Source organism: Pantherophis guttatus, chromosome 1 (assembly GCF_059756535.1).
Source record: "Pantherophis guttatus breed Tessera chromosome 1, ASM5975653v1, whole genome shotgun sequence".
Classification (NCBI taxonomy): domain Eukaryota; kingdom Metazoa; phylum Chordata; class Lepidosauria; order Squamata; family Colubridae; genus Pantherophis; species Pantherophis guttatus.
In genome coordinates, this window is record NC_142063.1 from 40,675,925 (window position 1) to 40,701,048 (window position 25,124).

The window sequence follows — 25,124 nt, forward strand, 5'->3', positions numbered from 1 at the left end:
AAACCGGGGAGAAAAGGTCCTGGGTTTCATTGTCCTAAGAATCCGGCGACGGGAAGAGGCAGGTGGATAAAGCGACACTTCACCTCGCTGCAGACCAGAGCCTCGCTCTAGCCGTAGCTTCACCGGGAAGCAACGGGTTAACGGCGAGGCTTCCCGATGTCCCGGTTCCGTACACCCGGCGTCCCGGACTACATCTCCCATCATCCCCGGCCGAGCGTGGCCTGCGCCGGTCGGGGCTGTTGGGAGTTCTGGTCCAGCACACCTGGAAAGCGGCAGGTTAGGAGCAGGCTGCGGGAGGCAGAGAGAGCCCGCAGCTGCCGGATGCGAAAAACATGAAGCGAAAGGGTTGCGTGTGCCTGGCGCTCTCTCTCCTCCCCGGCTCTGCGGGGAACGGGCGGAACCGGTGGGTGAAGAGAGGCTTCCTCCTGGCCATGTCCGTGGGCTGCAAGCCGGAGAAGAGGAAGAAGAAGGAGAGGGGGAGGCTCAGGCTAACGGCTCGCCCTGAAACTTTCCCCGAGGTGTGTGAGGCGGCTGGTGCAGCGCGGTGCCGCTGCTGCAAGAGGAAAAGAAAGCGGTAGAGAAGGAAAAGAAGAGAGAGGGGAGGGGGGGTGTAAAGAGCGTGTAGAAAGAGATGCAGAGAGCTGTTAATTTTAAAAGGCACTGAATTACGGGGGCGGACGGCTTGGGGGGGGGGACGCTTGGAGGAGGAGTGTGTGTGATTGAGGCGGGGGGGGGGGAAGAACCTCTGATCATTGAAACTCTCCGCCCGACTTTCAAGGCTCCCATCTGTCGAGATCTTTGGAAACGTGACGAGGAAAAAAAAAAAGACGCGCGCGCGCGCGCCCGCCCGCCCGCAGAGCCTGTGCCAAACATCTCCGGTTTCCAAGCGAAGCTTAAACCGTTGGATGGTTCCAGCCGGCAGCCTCAAATCGCTCTACCGCGTCCCTCCCTCCGTCCTTCCCTTTCTCCTCCTCCTCCTCCTTCTCCCCCCTCCCGCTGCTGCTGCTGCTGCTGCTGGGCTCTGCCCCTGCGATTTCAAGTTTCTCTCTCCTGGCATCCGAGCGGCACAGTAACCTGTTACTGGCAGCCCGTTCCCTCTCTGCCGGCCTCTGCCTCGCCGCTCCACATTGAGTCACCCCATGCTTGCTCGGGCCTCCTGGGTGCCCAAGCGTCTTTTCTGCAGCCTGCTGCGTTCTGCTGGAGTTTCAGGCTCTCAGCCCGTGTGCGTGTGTGTTGGTGTGTGTGCGTGCGTGTGTGCTCGTGTTAATGCTCACCCCAAGACCTAGCCTCGGTTCGCAGTGGGCTTGGGAGTCACTGGCCGGCAGCAAGTCCTTGGGGTATCTAGCCTGAACTATGCATTAACCTGCCCTGGGCAAGCTGCGCTCCCTTGCCATTCACTTGCTCCTTGTTTGATTTCTTATAGGCCTCTGCGGCAGAGATGGAGAAAATAAGGTAAGCCAAATATCTCTCTCTCCCCCCCCCCTCGACATACACACACACACACATTTCTTTCTTTTAAGGCAAACAGTCTTGGGTGTATGAGAGAGCCCTTCTCTGTTTGTAAGCATTGGTGCTCTCTGTCGTGGGCTGCACCTCCTGCTTTGGTGTACCAGAGGAGCAAATGGCATGCAGGGAACGAGTGAGGTGCTACTTCATTTGTTTTTATTGAATGTGTTTCTGCAAACGTGGTAATTGCAAAAGGAGCATCTCTGCCTCTCCGCAGGCTGAAATGTTTCTGTTCCAAGTGGTGAGGAACACTTGCTTAAACAAATGCAGTAGCCACCACCACCACTTCTCAGTTTGACTGCAAGAGCCTGCTGTCCCCCCCTGTTCAGTGAGAAAAGCCAGATCAATAATGCCCAGAAAAGGGATGGGCCGTGGGGGTGGGGGTGGGGCGGGGGGGGTGGGGTGAAGTTATTACATTCATTTATCTTTTAAAAAAACCTTTGCATCAAATCATCTAATTGCTAATGTTCATTTCGGTGTAAATGTTGCAGCACTAATATTTGATTTTATGTTTTATGTCGCTTGAGTAATGGCAATCTCTCTTCTTTTAAAAAAAAAAAATGTTGCTTTCTCTGTGTTCAAAATGCTGTCTGCTTGTGGAAGTTTCTTCTGGATGTCACTCCCTCCTTTAAGTCAAGGAGGAGATGACAATTGGAAAAGGACACATTTTTCCAGTTCATGTCTTGACTGCTAAGTCTGCTTTGGAAATTTCTTGTATGTCTTCAAGTAACTAATTCACCTTAGATAAAGGCTATAAGACCTTGTTAAATTGTTGTCAGCTCTAGCAAAGTGTTTTAAATATATATAAGTAATCCAGTCTGTGTTTACTGGAGAAGAAGCCCCACTGAACACTACTGGATTTATATTGGTGTAAACTAGTTTTGTGATGTGAGCAGCAAAGTAGAATTTTGAACCTAAAAATAATTTATTTTGTTTAAATAATTAACATTGAGGGTTATTTTCTAGGAGTCTGGTTTATTAGCTTTATTCCTTCCAATTTTTAGCATTGTAGGCAGCATATCCAACGGTTTTGGATTTCTCAGTATTAAAAGGTTTTCCATTAAACTGGCAAATCTTCTAAACAAAAGACAACCAAAGTCAACTAAGAGCTGAGTTCTTGAAGAAATGTGAATGATTCTGTTTCTGAGAATTTAACTTGAAAAAACATGGTCTGGTTTATTTTTAATATGATTGTGGGAAAATGCCATCACTGGAACATTGAAAGTATTTTAGAGTAGTTGTATGTGAAGTTCATTCATTATTCTTTTGAGTCATAGGAATTGAAGATTGGAATTTCTCAGGATGATGGAAAATGTCTTGGTGAATATTCATTAGAGGACTTTGAGGGAATCAGTAAATATATTGCAGTATGATTTGTCAGGATGTCCCTAAATGTTAATTACTTATACCAAGAACAACTTTGTCAATATTTTTGAGTGAATTATTGTAGATGGTCCACCACTGAATTATGAAAAAGGAACGGATTTGAAAAGAATGAGCTAAATGATGTCTCTCAAGGCAAAGAGACCAGTATGTCATTGCAAAGGATTTAAATCATAATTCCTAAGCTAGAAATGTTTCTGAAGTGAATAGATTCTTATCTCCATAGTCATGATTTTTGTAGGGATTTTGTTAAAAAACAGTCTATAAAAATATAAATCACAGGAAGGCCTAGATCTCCAGTACTTGTATGTTTTTTCAGATCCCAGTAATTTATGATGGGAACACGAATATGCTCTTTTGGCGGATAGAAGGGAGTGAAAAGAAAATAGGCTTTAACAATATGCTAACACTATGAGAGAGTTTTGCTTGATGCAAGGCAGATTGATGAAGAGATGAAACGACATTCCCTAGAGTTTGCTGTCCTTAATTAATCTTCAGGAACACTTTTTTTGGGAGAGGGGTTCAGCTCTGTTATTCCAGAAAGAAGATGGATCTTCACATAGGTGTAACCGACAAAGACACAGATCCCTTTTCTTTTTTTATATCCTGTGTCGATGTAATTTTGCTGTAGTTATTACGAAATGTGAAAATCAACGTACTACATGCCCTTAAAATCCTGCACTTGGGTTTTTTTGGGTGTTATCTTGATTGCACATAAGTTCTGCTGGGAATTGCTCCTCTCAAACACGAGCTGGCAGTCTGCTTCTGGATATACAAAGACATTCACCTCACTTGGCTTTCCAGCTAACTTTTCAAATCCCTGCTGAGAATACTTTGCCTTTGGCCCTGCCTCACCAAATAGAGGGGGCATGGATACATCCTAGGCTTATGATGGTGTTTGGATTAGCATTTTGTTTGTTTTAGCAATGAGCTTCCATTTATAACACTTAGCACTTTCTCATTTCCAGCTAGATTGTCAGCAAAAGCGTGCTAATGCTAAAAATGAGAAGTGCTATTGTTTAAATTCACACATGTGGCTTTTCTGTCTGTTGGAGGACATCGCACAAAGATGAAAAATACTTGTATGGAGCATTTAAAAGGAAATGTGACAGCTGCTTCAGTAGGAATCATGTAAGCATCCTTCGCCTTCTTGTTTTTCCTCTCGTTTTCCATCTACTTGTGTCCTTTGTTTGAAAATAATCAGAAAAGTAAGGTTATAGCTACGTATGTTTTTCCCCAGAGCTCTCTCATGCAAGAGTGATTCCCTTCCCTAGGATAACAAGAAAATCTGTCATCTATCTATCTATCTATCTATCTATCTATCTATCTATCTATCTCTACTTGTCTGTCTGTCTGTCTGTCTGTCTGTCTATCTATCTATCTATCTATCTATCTATCTATCTCTACTTACCTGTCTGTCTGTCTGTCTGTCTGTCTGTCTATCTATCTATCTATCTATCTATCTATCTATCTATCTATCTATCTCTTTGTCTGTCTGTCTGTCTGTCTATCTCTATTTCTCTATCTCTATCTATCTATCTATCTATCTATCTATCTATCTATCTCTTTGTCTGTCTCTATCTATCTATCTATCTCTTTGTCTGTCTCTATCTATCTATCTATCTATCTATCTATCTATCTATCTATCTATCTATCTAATTTTCTGCCAAAAAAGTAATTTGAGAAATCTGGTAGATGATTTCTCCAGAGGAAAGAGATAATTCTCCAGCCATTTCCCAAAATCAGGACTTCTCCCTAGCAGTGACTGCAACACTGCTCCTGAACAGCACAATGCAAGGAGATCTCACCAGTATCTTCCCCTGGGATTTAACTGAAGTGGGAAGCCAGGCAGGTTGCAGCCCACTGGAGAGAGAATGGTCCAGTCAAGGCAGGATAGTTGCACATTTTCTTTTGGCTACCTTGTAATTATATCAGTGCAAGAATACCATGTACCCTTTATGAAAAATAATCTCAAATTTATCTTCTCAAAAGTCTAAAGCAAGTTCTTTTTCCTCAAATTGAATGAGAATTGTAAAAGGGGGCACAATATTTCTTTTTGCCTTGCACTAATATATATTTAAATATTCAATAACAGGAGTCCAATCACAGCAGTGGCTCCCCCCCCCCCAATGCTGGTTGATAAGGTTAATTATCAGCATAACTCCAAACGGTTTTTGTAAAGATTTTTCTCTTTGGTCTGGTGGGAGCACTTCCTTTTGAATCATTAAAGCAGTCTCACCTTTTAACGGCTGGTGAGGCTGCTTCCGAAGCTGTTCCTTGCACTTGTACATGGATGCATGGACACTTGATTTTTCCTCCCCACATGAGCGGAGACTAATGGGAACTTTTTCTGAAATGCTTGCATGAGCCTAGAAAATGATGCATCTACTTTAATGTTTAAGCAAACCAATCTCAGATAAATGCTAGGGGATTCTGAAGCTCCTCTTTCAAAGCATTTGTATAGCCCTGCCTTTAACTCTTACACTGAACTGCTTTTTATTTTGTTCTGATTCAGCATCACAAACTGTTACTACTATTTTAAAAAAAAAAATTAGTAAATTAGTTAAATGTTTATCCCTACCTGATCAGTAATCATCCATTGAGTGTGAGGATTTCATGGTTTAGTCTTTAATAAGTCAAGGCAATTAAGAAAACAAGAGAGGGCAGTGTAAATGACATTTTTCCCCCCCAAGGAGTAATCACTTCAGAAGTAAACATTGTTTGCAACAGCATTCTCCTAGCACTCAAAAGTAATTCATATTGGACTGAGTAAGATAGATAAATATTTATGGGCTTGCAAGATGTCAGGCTCCACTCTGCCGAAGAATCTGCACATCTCCGTAAAATGTCAGGGAAGGCCTTGATTCTTAGATTTCATGGGAACAGGAACAATCTTCGTGCCCAAATTCTGAGATCCTTAGCATAGTTCTATATAACAAGCATTCTTAGCCAGAAGCAGTCCTTTGAGCCTGTAATTTTGTTGTTAGTTGCGAAGTTGTTTCCGACCCATCGCAACCCCATGGACAATGTTCCTCCAGGCCTTCCTGTCCTCTACCATCCTCTGGAGTCCATTTAAGCTCACGCCTACTGCTTCAGTGACTCCATCCAGCCACCTCATTCTCTGTTGGCCACTTCTTCTTTTGCCCTCAATCTTTCCCAGCATTAGGCTCTTCTCCAGTGAGTCCTTCCTTCTCATTAGATGGCCAAAGTATTTGAGTCTCATCTTCAGGATCTGGCCTTCTAAAGAGCAGTCAGGGTTCATCTCCTCTAGGACTGACCGGTTTGATCACCTTGCAGTCTAAGGGGCTCGCAGGAGTCTTCTCCAGCACCATAGTTCAAAGGCCTCAATTCTTTAGCGCTCAGCCTTTCTTATGATCCAACGTTCGAGTCTGTAATATACTCATCTAAAATAAACCCCGTAAAACAAACTTTTTAAGGGGGGGGAGGGGGATATCCAGAAAATAGTTATAGATCAAAATAGATTAGTATTGGCAAAACAATGCCTGAATTAAGGTGCTTAGATTTCAGCTTTTTCTTTCCAGCTATGTTGCATTCCTGGATACAGGTAATCCTTGATTTACAAGAATTCATTTAGTGACTGTTCAAAGTTACAATGGCACTGAAAAAAGCGGCATGATCATTTTTTCACACTTACGACTGTTGCAACATCCTCATGGTCATGTGATTAAAATTCAGAGACTTGGCAACTGACTCATATTTATGACGGTTGCAGTGCCCCGGTGTTTTGTGACCTTCTGACAAGCAAAGTGAATGGAAAAGCCAGATTCACTGAACAAGTGTGGCAAGAAAGGCCACAGAAAGCCTTTGTGACTAGAAGACCTCCAGAGTCTCTTCCTGACCTGTGATTCTATGATACTATAGAGAAGACATGAATTTTTCTTTTTACACAAAACCTGTTAAAACAAGTCAGTTTTAGTTAAATGTAGATGCCTGTGGTTGGTTGGTTAGTTAGGGGTTTTTTCCTTATGCAGTGTGGGAATGCATTATTTGTAAAATGGCTTAGCATATTGTGGGAACCCAGCCAATTTTGGTTTATTCAATAAATTATAATGTAATGTATAAGTCAATGTAGTCTTTAAATAGCTATTGAAATTACTCTGACTTCAATTAATCATGTCTGATTTAAACTTCATTGATTTCAGTAGACCAGTTCTGAATTTGAGTGAGGATTTCACCTGAGTGAGGATTTCAGTTGATTATAAAAAAGGGAAAAAGTTAAAAAATAAATCACAGGGAAAAGGACTCTTCTTTTTTTCTAATGTAACAATTTCGCATTCTTCATGTAATTCATTGGAATAGTGCATAGTTTAGCAGTCTTTTTGGTACCAAGGATCTTATAAGTTGTCTGATAGAAGATTCGTGTTACTTGCATACCTCTACAACAATACTCGCACACACACACATATGTCATTTCTCTTCCTCTTTCATTCTCTTTCCTCCCAGAGTCCAATTTTGCCAAACCAGATTACTTTGTTTCCTGATAAATAACAGGAAGCTACTAGTGATTTACTTCTTGTCAGTTGGCTCATAATGGTCATTCATTTTCAACTCCAAAGGCCAAATATTAGATGTATGCAGCTTTAGGGTAAAAGTTGCCTATCTATATCATAGTATGTAAATACTACCAAGACCAACTCATCCTTCAAGAACCGCAAAGCAAAATGAGTACTTTCTCCCCTATTGGGTCCCGACAAATGCCTGCATAAGTACTGTAGTTCGGGCTGAGGAAGACCCCAAGACAATCAAGGAACAGTGAGTAAGAAATGGAACTTATTTTTCAGATCCTAATCCTAATTCGTTCTCTTAAGAGGAATGCATTGCTTCTGTGGGCTCAAGTGCATTGTAAACTGAGAGCTGTGTTTCAGGTACCCGGATCTATTTTAGAAGGGTAGTTAAATATATGAATAGGTGCTTTAAATATATGAAAAGCTTAATTAGCTTTTTTTTCTTTTTAAAAGCTCATCTGTCCCCATTGTTAAAAAGAGGTTTGTTCCCACTCATATTTTGAAGGTCAAAAATATTTTTTAGCAGGCCACAGACATTCTACTCTAATAACTTCATCAAATCGGAGCACAGGCAGTCCACAGTGTGACCACAATTGAGCTTAAAATTTCTGTTGCTAAATGAGACAATTGTTAAGTGTGCTCTGTCCCCATTTTGTGACAGTTGTTAAGTGAATCACTGCAATTGTTGAGTTAGTAACCTGGTTGTAAAGTGAATCTGACTTCCTTATTGATTTTGCCTGTCAGAAAGTCACAAAAGATTATTTTGATCATGTGACCCTGGGGATGCGGCAACTGTCGTAAGGGTGAACAATGGTCCAAAATCACTTTTCTCAGTGCTATTGTAACTTCAAATGGTCACTAAACAAATGGTTGTAAGTCAAGGATTACCTGTACTTTGGCAAATATATTGTATTAACCATTCTTAGTTTAAGCTACATTTTTGCTCCATGGAGGTCCCAAGATGTTTTAATAAAATAGTGGCCTGTGGATGATAACTTCCTCCTAACTCAAGTTTTGAGATGGCCAACAGTTCCTCTGAAATCTGGGACCATTTGTATGCAAATGGAGCAGAAGTTGCTTTAAGACTTTCAGAGAAAGGTTGGGTCTTCAGTCCCCTAGTTTATGCTGTTTCTTGTAACATTGCACTGCTCAACTTTCTCCTCATTAGTTATTTCCTCCTCTTCCACCAACCAATATGAGAAGAAGGCAATGCACTTTTTCCATTTGAAAAAAAAGAAAGGGAAAGGTAGGTTTTGAAAAAGAATGAGAATGGAAACCAAAGATTGGGATGCATAGATATAGGGTGGATTTGATTTAAATCGAGTTGATTTAAATCACAATTTAAATCATGATTTAAATCACTAGTAAAAAGGCTTGATTTAAATCAACTCGATTTAAATCATAATTTTTAAAGAGCAACTGTCATCTCTGCTACTCCTTTGACCCACTGTTGACTCACCGATAGTCCCAGTGTTGCAGAATATGCAGCCTCATGCTACATAACTAAGCTTCATTTCATGCAGAATAAACTAAATTATTTATGTATCTTAAATAGAAAACTATCTTACGATAGATTTTACCCCAAAAGTTTTTTATTAAAATAAATTCGATAAAAATAAAAAAATCCAATTTAAATAAAAAAAATCTGATTTTTTTGATTTTTTTTAAAAAAACATTGATTTTTATCCACCCTGCATAGATAGTTGTTCCTTCCATCTACTTCTTGTTTTGCTTCCTTTTGGGAGATTCATTAAAAAGCCAATTATGTTACTAGAGGTGACTTTTTAATATATGCACCATTTTTAGTAAAAGCCTAACAAGATTTTTACCCTGATGTTTTTCTAGGAATAACAACTATTATGTTATTGTTTTTCTGTGGCAGCATTTCAGTTGGCAAATCTGGTTAATGTGGATAGGAGACAAAAAATGTCTTATTTAGCACAAAGAAAAACATTTCTTAACTTTATCATCACAGACTCCTAAGCAATATCCTTTCAACAAAGAAGAATCTCAAAAGTTGAAGAATTGAGCCAGAACTTTGAACCTATAACAAAACTCAGCATGTTGAAAATATTCAGAAAAGTTGTCCAAAACCCAAGCATCTAGGAAAACAACCCCTTTCAAATCAGGACCCCTGTCAAAGTTAAGGAATGTTCTTGAAGTTACAAGATGTTAGATGTTACACTTGAATCAAAATTCTTTTCTCTCTCTGAGATAAGATCATCTCTTTTTGATTGCATAAGCGGGTGCTTTGTGTCTGCATAGAAATAGGTACAGAGCTGTGCAAGATTGAAGTGAGATCAAATAGACATTGCTGTATGCTTTTTTATGGAAAACAATATTATTTAAAATTAGGAGTCAGGTGGTAACATGTCTTCATATGATTAAAAGCAACAGTCTGTCATCTAAAATAAAATTAAAATGTTTGTGTAAAAATAAGGATGACAGTACCTCATCAGAGGTTGACTACCATTTGATAGGCAATACATGCCTAATGTTTTATGCATTTCCTTTGAGACGATTGGAAAGGCATACTGCATAATGTACAAATAAATACAAAATATATGCCAACTATGTTGGCTGTGATAGGTGAACGTGAATCAGTGACACAGAATAAGTACTACTTCATTAGCAGTTCATTGCTATGTGGTCCACAGTCAGCATATCAGAAAGTTCATATATTCTACAGAACCCAAAAAAAGCATGTTATATTTCATTTAACTAAATTCATTTTGTACCTGGGAATACAAACATCCTCTAGAAAGTGCAGAAATGAAAGGTGTAGTTTAACTTTTAAATTTATTGCATTATTCTTCCTTCCCAAATCTTCCATCTATCCTAAAGCTTCTTCTTAAAAGAAATATAGTTAAGCCATACTGTGAGATGAAAGTCGCCATAATAAAGGAACTTTGCTTTAAATTCATTGAAGTCTGAGTGAATTTTGCACCTGATAAATCTTTGTACCAAATCTAAACCTGCAACTTAGCTGTTTGTGTTATTTTTTTTTTGAAGTATTTATGTAATTGGATCATCTGGGTAACTTGCTGAAAGCAAATCTGCCATTTTGTATGTGGCTGAAAACTTCCTCTCTTTGATGGCATGCAAATGTTGTCCATTTTAAAAGTGCATTAGATGTCCATTCATAATGAACACAGAAAGAGAATTTTATTGCCATAAAAAAGTAGGTACAGGTAGTTCTTGTTTAATGACCAGTTGCTTAGTAACCTTTCAAAGTTATGACTGACCTCCCCAGAGCTACTTACAACCCGATTTCAAAGATACAATGATCACACACAAACACGTACCATAGTCACATGATTCACATTATGGGTATTTGGCAGTTTGGCTTCCATATACAGACGTTTGCAGTGTCCTGCAGTCACATGACTATATTTTGCCGAATGGGAAAAACAGGTTTGCTAAATGACTGTGGCATTTGCTTAACAATTGTGACATTCACTTCAAAATGGATTGTAAAATCAGTCACAATCACAGTTAATGACTGTTACAACTTTGTAATTCTGGGCTCAATTATGGTAGTAAATTGAGGACTACCTGTACATACACTATATGTATGTACACTATACAATTACGCTAGAGGTGGGTTTCAGCAGGTTCTGACCAGTTCTGGAGAATCGGTAGCAGAAATATTGAGTAGTTCGGAGAAACGGTAGTAAAAATTCTGACTGGCCCCGCCCCATTGATTCTCTGCCTCCCAATTCCCAACTGATTGGGAAGAAATGGGGATTTTGCAGTATCCTTCCCCTGGAGTGAGGCAGGAATGGAGATTTTGCAGTATTCTTCCCCTGTCATGCTCACCAAGCCATGCCCACCAAGCCATGCCACACCCACCAAGCCATACCCACAGAACTGGTAGTAAAAATTTTTGAAACCCACCACTGAACTACATTATTGTTAGAATCATATTCTAACTATAGAACATTTTCATGAAGAAGCCTCTGTGTTCAATCTCAGTACTATCACAAACTTCTTCACTGTGTACACTCTAGCTCAGGCTTGTCAAATTGACACTCACAGGCTGGATACGTCACACGCAGGCCAGACCCACCCCAGCTCCGCAGAGGCAAAAAACGTTGTGATACATTACCATCCAGCTCGTGAGGTGATCAAGTTTGACACCTATGCTCTAGATCAGTGTTTTTAACTTATGATGTATGTACTTCAACTCCCAGAATTCCCCCAACCAGCATGCCTGGGCTGTAAAAATAGATAGACAGAGATGCTGCCTTCTGTGTTGCCACTGGTTTTGAAAATGAGGCTGATATCTGTAGAAGGATGGGTCTTTAGGGTAGTGCTCTTGTTTTATGGACTATTTTATCACCCGAAGTGTATTAAGCTTGTGCTTATGATTGGTTGTTGGCTGAAATATCGGTTGTATATTTAATTCCATTTTTAATTATCTTGTTTTTTAATGTTGGGTACTTTGTAATTAGACAAGTACTTGAAAAATATTTTGAATGAATAAATAATCTCCAGCCATCATGGCCACACTAGAGTTTGTTTATTTGAAGCATTTTATACCACTACTAATTATTTCTCAATTCTCATTCTCTGTGGTTTTTCAAATTCTAAACCCAAAAAAACATTTCACAGTGAAAGCCAGAGTAAAAACAATCCATTAAAATAAATTGGGAGAGTTGAAAGCCAGGGAATGTCCATATAAAAAGCTACCTTTTAGAGATGGGAATTATAGTCCAACATACACTATCTGAAAAGCATTAGGTTGGTTAAGACATGTGCCCCAAACTTTAAAGAACAGTCATGATAGACAATGCTTCAATGCTTCAGAAATGATCCTTTGGGTTCCCATGTATGGGTGTGTACGAGACCGCCTTCTGCCACCGGTAGCCTCTCACCGGCCAGTACACTCCCACGGAGAGGGGCTCCTCAGGGTGCCATCAGTCAAACAGTGTCGACTGGCGGCCCCCAGGGGGAGAACCTTCTCTGTGAGGGCACCTGCCCTTTGGAACGAGCTCCCCCCGGAGATATGGAGGATCCCGGATTTACGCACTTTCCGCCGTGCCCTCAAGACTTTTTTATTCCAACAGGCTGGGCTGGCCTAACTCTTTTTAATGGTTTAATTTTAATTTGCTTTTTAAAAAGGGGTGTTTTAATTAGTATGGGCCAAATTTGTTTAATATGTTTAAAAAAAATTTTTTTTTAATTTTATATTGTATGTGTTTTATCTTTGGCTGTTCACTGCCCTGAGTCCTTCGGGAGAAGGGTGGTATATAAATCCAAATAAACCTTAAATCTTAAACCTACTTAGCACCTGCTTGTAACCCTTTAAACCAGGTGTCAAACTCGATTTCATTGAGGGCCGGGGTGGGTGTAGCCAGCTCAACATCACTTATGTGATCAAATTCCACTTTTGCTAGTGGTTTGTTTTGCTAGAATTCTGCCAGGGAAAACGGAGACTGGGAAGGCTAAATATGGCCCTCCTGGGTTCTGTTTTTGGCTGTGACAGCCTCTTGCAGCCCTCTGCCACAGAAAACAAAGCTCGTGAAGGCCGCATGTGGCCCTCACCACTTCCTTTTTGCTGGCAGAGGTACCCTGGGCCACCCATGCACTGTTTCTTCGCGGGCAAGATCTAAGCACCCCACGGGCCTTGAGTCTGACACCACTGCTTTAAACCATCGAAATATGTCTTTTCCAAGGAACACACTCAACAGCAGAGTTAGCATGTGATCCTGAGAAAAGATGCATTTATTTTAAGCAGTTGAAGAGAGATACTACTACACATCAGTGTTCATGTGTGCTCCAAAAGCATATTGTAGTCTTTTTCAGTCTGAAGCAACAGCATCCATAATAAATCACAATGATAGAAACGTAATAGCACATATGTGGTGATGTCAGCATAGAGATGCTAAAGTTGTATTGCGACATCTGACTCAGATTACGTGATGATGACATTCTATTGCTTGCTTTTCTTTTCCTTTACTGCAGATGGTCATGATCCATGCATAGGCAGTATTATTTTGTTAAAACTCTTCTGTAAGCATCCCTTTTATACTTTGTTACAGCAAAAAATGACTTTTTTGTAAGGTAATGACCAAGTTATTGACTGTCTTCATAGGTTACAATCCCTTCAAGCTCTAGCTAAACAGTTTAGTTTCTTTCTTTTTTTTTAATTTTCAGAAGTGTTTAGAAATTCTCTAGCCTTTTCATTAGGTTAACATTAACATTATGATATAGTTTAATTTATTTAAAAATTAAAAAAACATTAATGACATATTGTTCATATTTTCTTTTACTTTCTTGGAGCTATTCGATAAATGGCAGATTAATGTTTCAAATAAATAAATAACATTCAAACTGTGGTAAGTTACAATAAACTGCTAGCACATGTAAAACATATGAGATGTATCTGCTACTCAGACAGGTTTCATTTTGCAAACCTGAACACCTAATCCTGTGAATCCCATGACAGAATAATAGGGCCAGTACTTTTTGCAGATTGCTTTGTGCCATTCAGATGCATTGTTAGTGCAGTGAGGTGTTTGTGAAGTTAGGTGAATACTGGTAGTTCTCAACTTATAACAGTTCATTTACTGACCATTTGAAGTTACAATGGCACTGAAAAAAGTGACTTATGACTATTTTTCACAGTTACAACCAGAGGTGGGTTTCAGCAGGTTCTGACCAGTTCTGGAGAACTGGTAGCGGAAATTTTGAGTAGTTCGGAAACCGGTAGTAAAAATTCTGACTGGACCTCCCCCCATCTATTCTCTGCCTCCCAAGTCCCAGCTGATTGGGAGGTAATGGGGATTTTGCAATAACCTTCCCCTGGATTGGGGTGGGAATGGAGATTTTACAGTATCCTTCCCCTGCCACGCCCACCAAGCCACGCCCACAGAACCAGTAGTAAAAAATGTTGAAACCCACCACTGGTTACAACCTTTGCAGCCTCCCCATGATCACATGATCAAAATTTAGACGCTTGTCAACTGACTCATATTTATGACCATTGCAGCATCCTGGGATCACATGATCCCCTTTTTGCGGTCCCCTTTTTGCGATCCCCTTTCTGACAAGCAAAGTCAACGGGGAAGGCAGGTTCACTTAACTAACTTAGCAACTGCAGTGATTCACTTAACAACTGTCGTAAAATGGGACAAAAACTCCCTTAACAAATTCTCACTTAACAACATACATTTTGGGCTCCATTGTCGTCGTACATCGAGGACTACCTGTGTTTGTGGGGATGAAAAACAACTTGCATTTACTTTTGTTTTTTTATTCTTTACAACCCCACACCAGAAGAAATGTTTGAAGGGAATTATGTGAAGAAGCCTCAGACTTTTGTCTATCTGTACGTTTTTTTGATCTGCCAGCCCATCAGAACAATAACTAAAAAAAGAGAGAGAGAAAATGGACATTTAAAAAATTCTCTCAATAAAAGAGGCAGTTGGATAGTGGCCAGAATATTGCCGATTGTTCCATTCTGAGCCCTTTTCTCTTCTCCCTCCTGGTCATATGACTTACAGAGGAATATGTGCAATCTACCCTGTTGCTTCCCAGTTTACAGGTGCAATGTGAAGGGAAAGAAGAAATGCACACACAATGCTTCATTATATAAAAGAAAGTATATACGGTATGCTTCCTATAATAAACCGGTTAAAAGTATGCAAGAACCCATGCTCTCCATTGCTTTTCCAACTTGTTATTCTGGCCAACACAAAAAAATTGAAAATTAGTAGCAATAAATAGTTTGTTTTTAGTTGCAAGTCAAAGAGTAACTAAACTGTCCATACGGGATCACATTGTTGCATGGAAAACCCTTCAATTTACCCTGTCCCTGTATTATTTGGTGCTATAAAATTTAGTTAGTGCAGACTGTATACTATTAATCATGTAACAGATATATTGTAAGAGGTTAAATCCTGTAATCATACAGTGTATTTAATTTCTAAGGCGGTGACGTTATTAGAATTCCCAGATGAGGTAGAGTTAGTAATTGTAGTAGAATATATTTAAAGTCCAGTTATGTTTGGTTATGCCTGTTAGATATTTGGGAACTTTTAGACAATTTTCATTTGGAAATATTTGTAAAAGTGCCATATCTGATCTGGAAGAAACTTATGAAGACTTTCTCAATCTGTCATGGCTTCTGGTTAGAGGCTTTGTTGTAATTTTGACAAGTTTCAGCAACAGAGCAGACAGAAGATCTGCTCCATATGGATTTGCTCCATTGTTAATTGGTTACAAGTCCACCAGCCCAATAGGAATCACCCCAGCATTTTTTTATTGAATCCTCATCAGTCCTGAAGGCAAGGGATTGCCTCTGGAATCTTCCCCTTTAAGGATTCTGTTTTTCTTAAAAGTATATTTAAGGAATAATTCTGCTGGGACTGGACAATATATATGTGGTTTATGATCGGCAATAGCAAAATTATTTCTATTGAGAAGAGAGTAGCATAGAGTAGCATAGAGTAGCATAGCATAGCATAGCACAGCACAGCATAGCATACTTTATTTGGCCAAGTGATTAGACACATAAGGAATTTGTCTCCTGTGCAGAAGCTCTCAGTGTATAAGCAAAGTAACACAGTCGTCGTCATCATCATCATCATCATACCAATAAAAGGAGGTAGGAAAGAAGATAAGAAGGATAATAATAATACTTCTGCCATACAACATGGGTAAATATATATAGGCATTCGACAGTACTGTGAGAATTAGATCATCCAGTTGCTTTTTCAAAAGGCAACTGGACTTTCTTGTTTCACTTCTCATCCAAGAAGATTCTTCAGTTCTGATAGAATGGTAGAGAATGGAAGGATTTATATTCCTTGCAGTCATCTTCAGTCAATAAGAACTTAAGTACAGGTAGTCCTCGACTTACAACAGTTTGTTTAGTGACCGTTCAAAGTTACAATGGTGCTTAAATGTGACTTATGACTGTTTGCACAGTTATGGCCTCTGCAGTATCCCCATGATCATGTGATCAAAATTCAGATGCTTGGCAACTGGTTTATATTTATGACTGCTGCTGTGTCCCAAGGTCATGTGATCCCTTTTTGTGACCTTCTCACAAGCAAAGTCAATGGGGAAGCCACATTCACTTAACAACTAGGTTACTAACTTATCAGCTACAGTGATTCACTTAACAACTGTGCCAAGAAAAGTCGTAAATTGGGGCAAAACTCACGTAACAAATGTCCCACTTAACAACAGAAATTTGAGGCTCAATTGTGGTCGTAAGTTGAGGACTACCTGTACATCTTATATTTCTAATTTCCAGAGTTCCAGCCACTGACTCCTGGAACTATTATCTTCCAGGAATACTGAACATATTGATACTTGATACTTCCAGTGGTTTCTCACGCTTTGACATTTCCCATCATATGTGTAATCACAATTCTAGTCTGTGGCTATCACGACCGTAAAAATGCAGGTAATCGCGTAGAACACAAGGAGATTGAGATCAGGTAGCTGAGTCCAAAGAAAACAAGTACATCATGGTTTTAGCAGTACGTGTACTGAATATTATTTTAATTCCAGACCTTCTCACACTTGGTTTTTGTCTATCGAAGTTAGGAGGAGATGAAGGAAAGAGAAAAATAGAAAGTTGAAGAAAGTCAGAAACAGATTTTGCCTGCAGACAGAGAAAAAATGTAGTGAATACTATTTTTCTGAGCTTTCTATCTGTGCATAGTTGCCTTCACAGACCCATGTTTTATATGACCTGAAGACCACATCTGTTCCACCTGCTCAAATCCAGATAGAATATAAGAGCAGCAGCAACTATGAAACGTCTAAATATTTCATACTAAGATCTGCAATAATAAACCATTTTAGGACGCAGAATGCAGCTCCATTGATAATTCAAAGGCACTGACAGTTTTCTTTCCTAGCCAAGTCAAGGCATTATAATAAAAACCAGTGCCAATTAAATTACCTGGTTCTGCAAAACAAGCTGTACTTAAAGATAGAGAGAAATGGTCAGCCACTAAAATTTTAACATGTTGGCATGATACTATATGATGACACTGCAAAGCTAGAATATTCTATTGACCAGTCAAGGTTGCAATTTGATTAAGGTGTTAATTGTGTGTGTGTGTGTGTGTGTGTGTGTGTGTGTGTGTGTTATATATATTCTTACTCTTCGTAGGATTTAAGTGTGTTTTTTCTTTCAGCCAGGTTTTTCCTACGTAACCAAGGTTTTTCTGCAGCCCTAGCTCAATGGAGTCACATCCACTCGATTCTGGGCTTTTTTTCCTTCCTGGCAACCAGCAAGTTCTTGCTGCCAGGTGAGAGACTCATATAGATCTATTTCTGGCTCATTAGCCATCATCAGTAAGCCACACCCACATCTCATGTATCCTCCCTGTAAAGGTACAACGTCTATTTTCTTACTCTTCGTAGGATTTATGTGTGTTTTTTCTTTTAGCCAGGTTTTTCCTGGCTAAAAGAAACCTGGCTAAAAGAAACTTTAAAACCTTGGTTACGTAGGAAAAACCTGGCTAAAAGAAAAAACATACATAAATCCTACGAAGAGTAAGAAAAGAGATATTGTACCTTTACAGAGAGGATACATGAGATGTGGGTGTGGCTTACTGAAGATGGCTAATGAGCCAGAAATAGATCTATATAAGTCTCTCACCAGGCAGCAAGGGCCTGCTGGCTGCCAGAAGGAAAAAAGCCCAGAATCGAGTGGATGTGACTCCACTGAGCTAGGGCTGCAGAAAAACCTTGGTTACGTAGGAAAAACCTGGCTAAAAGAATATATATATATATACATACACACATACATGTATGTATGTATGTATGTATGTATGTATGTATGTATATCACACATAGCCTACCCTGCTTTTGTGCTTTTAAAACATCTGCTTGACCTCCAGAAATTAGCATGTGAAACTAATTATCAACTGCTAATGTCTAAACTGTAGGTCAAATATCAGCATAAGACATAGTTATAAAGTATAGTTGGAAAGTTGGCATCTTGTTCAGTGCAATGCCGTTTTAAAGCCGTGTTTAAGAGTGTAGAAATAATACTGGTTTGCAAACAGCTGAAGAGGAATTTAAAAAAACCCTTGTTTTGTAATTCTTGATGTTACTGTGCAAATGCTGGTACAAGCAATATTACAGCTAGCTATGTTCAACAAGGCTTGGTATGAAAAAAATGCTCAAAATGCCACTGAAAGGTATGAAATGTGGCATTTCAGGTATTTCAGTCTCTGATTCATTGCTTATAAAGTTTTGGTAAATGCCTTTATTAAATAACCAAACCTAAACTAAACCCTCCACTGTATATGCAGACTGTGGTTGTTCGGAGTCTGTAGCATGGTCATCATCTGCCATGACAGAAACATACAGGGCTGGGCTGCTGGGGGTTCTCAGGGGTTCGGGAGAACCTCTAGCTAGGATTCTGTGCAGTTCGGAGAACCCCCAAATCCTACCCCTGCCCTCCGCACCCCACCCCTCCCAGTAGTCCCCATGTGGCCCATTTTGTATGCCGGTAACTGCAAGTCATGCACGGAGGCTTTGGGAAGCGCAAAAAACGAGCCTACTGGCAGTTCGGGAAGGCTGGAAATGAGCCCATTTCCGGCCTCCAGAGGGCCTCCTGAGTCTGGGGAGACCATTTTTGCCTCCCAGAGGCTCGAGGAAAGCCTCTGGAGCCGCCATGGTTCAGGAGGCAGACTAGGCCACACCCACCATAGCCACGCCCACCCAGCAACTGGGCAGAGAACCCCTTGCTACAATTTTTGAAGCCCATCCCTGGAAACATACTGCTGGAAGTGATTAAAAAAAAAAGTGGCTCATGCAACTTCCTGATGGAATAGAAGGTGGCCTATCTTAATTCACTCCTATATGTAAACTGTGTAGCCTGCAAGTGAATTGCAGTAAGAATCCTTCTCTTGATACCTTTAATGTTCTAACTCTACAACTTGACTTTTGAGATGTTTACATTCATGCTAATAAAGCAATAAAAAAAAACTTTGTACGATGGGATAGGAATGTAGAAGCTGTGTCCGGACTTAATCAATTTTAGCATTTCACTACTTAAGTTGTGTGAATTTTCTCAGAAATCTTTTGCTCAGATCGTGTTTCCTCTGTTGTTTTTCTCAAGCAGCCTTACCACATTCCTTCCCTTTCCTTTGGGTCCTTTTCTTTCAGTTACTGAGCTACATTAAAGTAAAGGTAAAGGTTCCATTCGCACATATGTGCTAGTCGTTCCCAACTCTAGGGGGCAGTGCTCATCTCCGTTTCAAAGCCGAAGAGCCAGTGCTGTCTGAAGACGTCTCCATGGTCATGTGGCCGACATGATTAAACATCAAAGACGCACGGGATACTGTTACCTTCCCACCAAAGGGGGTCCCTATTTTTTCTACTTGCATTTTTTGCGTGCTTTCGAACTGCTAGGTTGGCAGAAGCTGGGACAAGTAACGGGAGCTCACCCTGTTATGCAGCACCGCTGAACTGCTTGACTTTTCAATCAACAAGCTCAGCATCTTAGCCACTGAGCCACCGCATTCCCTTTGAGCTACATTTCTTCAATTCTATTTCACATGACACCTTTCTCTTCCTTCATAGAAATCGGAATACTGCTTTGTTCTTTAGGCACTCAAACATTCTCAGCCAATATACTAGAATGATGAGTTGGTATAAGAGGCTTTACTTCACAACAGTTTCTTCTGCATATTAATAAAAACACAACATTTTATAATATAATTAGATCCACACAGGAAATGCAGGAATGCCAACTTTTTCAAGTGCCAGGAGAAATTGGATGGATAAAAGGCCAATAGCAAATACCAGAGGTACAACATAGACTGAAAAGTTGAAAACTGTCCTGACAGACAGGAATGCCAAACAAGTTCTGTACCATCTCCAAAAACAAATGTGTAGTTGTGTCTCTGCAGTTATCGGGAATCAAGCTTGACTCAAGGCTGCCTTTATCTTTTATTTTATTGTTAGACTCATTTGTCAACCCAAAATCAGTCTGTTTTGCCATGTCTATTTGTACATGTTGTGACTTCCTGGCCTGTATATAGTTTCTCATGAGGACCTTTAGATATTCTGGCACACATTCAACTGCTTGATGTGATCAATATCAAAGGCCTTTAAATAATTAATTAAGCACATGGTTGTTGTTGTTGTTTTAATATTCTTCGGCTTTCTCAATTATCCATCCTGCATCTGAAATAATGTCTCAGGTTCCTCAGCCTTTTCTAAAGCTGGCTGGAACATCTGGCATCTCTTCTTCCAAGTAGGACTCTAACCTAAGCATTATTTAGCTATCATGTGACATTAAAGATCTGGTTCAATAAATTATACATTCTGTTAAACCTCTCTTTCTTATTTTGGAATGTAGATTGAGCTTTTCCAAACCGTTGGCCACCAAATTGTTCCTCAGATTTGGTGACATAGAACCATCATTAATTCTTCTTCTTGCCATATGTCTATAGAGATTCTCAGTCATCCAGGTCATGGTTGTCCCAAAGGTGCTTTTTCAAGAGGCAACGTCTTGCCATATTTTGCCCTATTTCTATGAGTTGTCAATTTGTTCCTATGGCCTTCCAACTTGGTAATGATGTACTTCTTCTTAGTAGGTAATATCTTCTCAGGTATCTTGGATGTTGACATCTCATGATACAGAATTTCAATATACTCATCTTAGTTTGATCTGCTTTGAATCACTTACTGTATCAGTCCATTGGTGTTCTTTAGCATACAAATTCTAAGGTTGGAACCTCCAAGTTCAGATATATTTTAAAAGACTTTCTTTGTTTTTCCATGTCAATGTTTTTACAGATGTTATTGTAATACTGCTTCTTGTCTCTTCCAACAGTTGTATTTCTTGGGTTTGGCTTCTCTTTTCTTCTTGGCAATTTCCATGGTTTGTTCTGATATCCAGTTTGCTTTCTTTCATTTCTTCATTCTTGGCTATTTATTTTTACATTCATCCCTAACAACCTCTTAAGATCATCCCATAATTTCTTTGGTTCTCTATCAATGAGGTTGTGGACTTCAAAGCAACTCTTGATGTTCTCCTCAAAAATATTTGGTATATGCTCATATAAACTGACTGGCTTTCTTCTTATTTAGCTTAACCTAGTACTTGTCCATAAGCAGTTCATGATCTGTTCCATAGTCAACATCTGACTTTATCTTTAATGGTATAATTGAGTTCTTCCACTATTTTTAGCAATAATATAGACAATTTGATTTATAGACATTCCATTTGCTGATGTCCATTTTTAGAGGCATCATTTTGGATTATAGAAGATAGGAAGTATGCATCAACAGTCATTTACTTAGTATTTACTTAAGCAGGAAAAAACCCAATTTTATATTGGCAATAAGGTAGTCTGACTTGGCCTTAACTCTCATGCCTCTGGTTGTTAATCTTGATCTACAATTGTTTCTATTTTAAGATAAAGTGACCCTATTCCATACCTCTTCACAAAATGCAAGTCTACACTATATTATCTGCCTCCTGCCTCATTATTCAGGCCATTTGAAACTGAATTAAAGTATCAAAGGGCATCCTGAATCACAACAACTTTCTTAGTCCTGTGCAATTTTCTACTGACATAAGAAATATGATTTATACATAAAAATCAAAGTCCTAAGAAAACTTTTAAAGAATTTTAATTTTTAAACTCCACAAATCTTTCATTATTCCTTTGATATATGATTCATTTGGGCCATATGGTAAATGCAAAAAGCACCTTCTCAATGGAGTCATTTTAATATCCCATAATATCCCAGAAGAGCAGTATTGTAACATTATAGAAAATTTAAATTGTGAACAATCTATAAGAGATAGAGTGCTGATGTCATATGCCTTTTGTTGCCATATGACCACAATAGTACATATTAATAGGGTACTAGTATTTGGCATCTTCACAAGAGTGTAATATCCTGACACCAAATCCAAGTAAAATCACCCAACTTCACCAGTCACTCAGAGTGTCTAACTAGGTCAAGTGTAGTTCAGTAAAATAAAGTATAGAGTCTGGATCCACTATACATTTTATGAGAGCTTAATTTATGATCATAGTGAAGTCCAGACTTACAAACAGATCTTCCTCCATCCTCCATTCAGGATTTTTGACAGCAACTTTATATTTAGTTAACAAGTATATTTTGAACAGAAATTTCTTTTCCCCCCCAATCAATATCTCTTTCATTATAGTTTGTTTCTCCCATCTCTGTTAGCTTGTTAAACTTACTCTGTATTTGAGCTGTGGAGGCTCGAATCCATAAACCATTTAATGTGCACGAATCCGATTTATTTCAGCAAAGCATCTTTCATCAAAGCTCTGATAACTAGCAAGGAAAGCCAATTACTTCTTTGCAGGCTTCAGAATCAGAAATCATTCTTTTTCCATTTAAACTGCTAAAATACAATGTTTATATCAGATGCACATCTCTTTGCTTTGATATTTTTTCTTTGGGTTTTTTGTTTGAATGGCTTATTCTAACCAACCCAGTTAACACGTAGTTATCATTTATTAAGATATTAACATGTAATTGCCTTTTACATCCTCAGAATTTCATTTGCAAAAATAATACCAGCTAAAATGTATATTTTATTCAACACGGGGTCCTTTTTGCTTTCCATATAAAGAATACTAAATATATAATTCCAGACTAAACGTCGTTAGGGTCATTTGGGAAAACACTAATTAAGCTACATAGTTCAGTAGGAACAAAGGCTCTGCATGTATAGTTTTAATCCTCAGCTTCTAGGATATGTTTGTGTGTAATATGCTTTTCTGCTTACACTCCACTCAGAGCAGATAAATTGATTAGCTTAATCATAAAATGCCATAGTATTTTTTTTTTAATTTGATTTATATGCCGCCCTTCTCCGGAGACTCAGGGCGGCTTACAATGCGTTAAGCAAGTTAAGTATTCCCAAAGTGATAAAATAGATGGTACAAGAAAAGCGAGAAAGCAGATAAAATATGACAGACATAGAATTAAATGTGATTCCTAGTAGAAAGAACTCCACAAGTATTTTTATAAGTCTCCCAAAACAGTTGGTCGTCAACAAAATGGATAGATGATAGATAGATAGATGATAGATAGATAGATAGATAGATAGATAGATAGATAGATAGATAGGAAGGAAGGAAGGAAGGAAGGAAGGAAGGAAGGAAGGAAGGAAGGAAGGAAGGAAGGAAGGAAGGAAGGAAATGACTGCAGAAGTCAGGGCTGTTTTTATGACAATTGATACTTGGCTGATGGGGATTAGGGACTTGAAAATAGTCATTTCATTATAATAATTGGTTAAGAAAGACTAAAAAGCAGGACCACCCAATCTGTGAACTTAAATCTCAGTTTAAAATTGAAGTACAAACTGCTTCAAACCACACATTCAACTGCAATTCAAAGATTTCTGCTTGAGTCTATGAGCAAGATCACCATTTAAAGATTTAGGAGAAGAATGGCCTTCAAACACAAAACACAAACTGCAAAGCCATCCCTATCAACAAGGAGAGTTAAATAGCTACCTTAGATGACAGATCTTGGCAGATACATGGCAACAAAAATATGCTGTGGAGAAGACAGAACCATGAGTTCCAATCAGCTTGCTCTACCTTTCAAAATTAGCTTGCTGTTTTCAGATGTGGTAGAAGTTATTGTCCCATCATGAGCACTGAAGTAAATTTAATCTGTTAGTCCAGTTGGTTTGTATGAATGCAGTGGATGTAGAGGATACCATATTCAGGCGCTCTAACTGGTTGTGTTAAAACATCATTAAAGTATTATATGCAGAAACAGAAAGAGATGATATTTGGTGTTGCAGATTCACAAGATAACCATGGATTATTTGGCTAATTCATCATATGTTTTCCCCTTCCTTTTAGGTAATTGCACGTTGCCCCTTTGCAGATTGCTTAAAAACAAACCAAAATAAACCATAAACGAATTATATGCACCTCCTGGTACATCATACAAACCACAGTTTCACCTATGATTTACTGTCATAAAATAAACCATGGTTAATTCTTGGTCCCTTCCCCATTTGCAAACCTATCTAATCCCTAAACAAACCATTGCATGTCTTAGAGTAATAAGCAGTATCTCAAGATAATCTTGTCAGATAATGGGCTCCCTTGGTCTTTATTAATAATAAGCAGTTCTGCATAGTTGGCATATTTATTCTACTGTATTTAGCAGGCTCATAACATTAGTTGTCTGACTACTTTACTCATAACTGCAACTGTAGAACCCAGGTTGTAAATAATAAAAACATCACAAAATATTAATGCTAAAACACAGTTGAAAATGTTTTAAATTAAGAGGACTAGCCTAAAAGATTTCAATTGGAAGTGACATTTGGCCATTAAAGAAGATCCTAGGGTTTAGGTAGCTATACACACACACACACACACACACACAAACGAAGAGGAGCACTTTCACATGGCTTGATCAGTACCTTTAATAGAAAATGACCAGTTAAATTGAGTGTGTAACTGGATTAGGAGACAGTCCAGTTAACAAAGTACTATCAAAATGCTTAGACTCACAAAGTTTAATCTTGCAGGTCAAATACTGGACAGAGTTCAGTTTCTGCACGGTTTTATTTTTTTATTCTTACGCAAAAAAAAAAAATCAGTGTTCTAAATGGGGGATTAGATAGAACATGAAAAAACAGTCAGATTTTTTCAGTGCCAATTTCTCCTGGAAATAACAGGATATATATATACTCTACAGTATATAAAA

The 25,124-nt window shown here is 38.9% G+C and overlaps 1 protein-coding gene across 2 annotated transcripts in view; it reads left to right on the top strand.

The window, feature by feature from the left end:
- Positions 1-263: 263 nt before the first annotated feature.
- Positions 264-25,124, top strand: part of BEGAIN (brain enriched guanylate kinase associated) — a 171,072-nt gene continuing 146,211 nt past the window's right edge. For both annotated transcript variants that reach the window (XM_034418476.2, XM_034418477.2), the window contains exons 1-2: positions 264-518; positions 1,424-1,452. In XM_034418476.2, the coding sequence (XP_034274367.1) occupies positions 333-518; positions 1,424-1,452 (215 nt within the window). In that variant the 5' untranslated portion in view covers positions 264-332. The remainder of the gene's footprint in view (positions 519-1,423; positions 1,453-25,124) is intronic.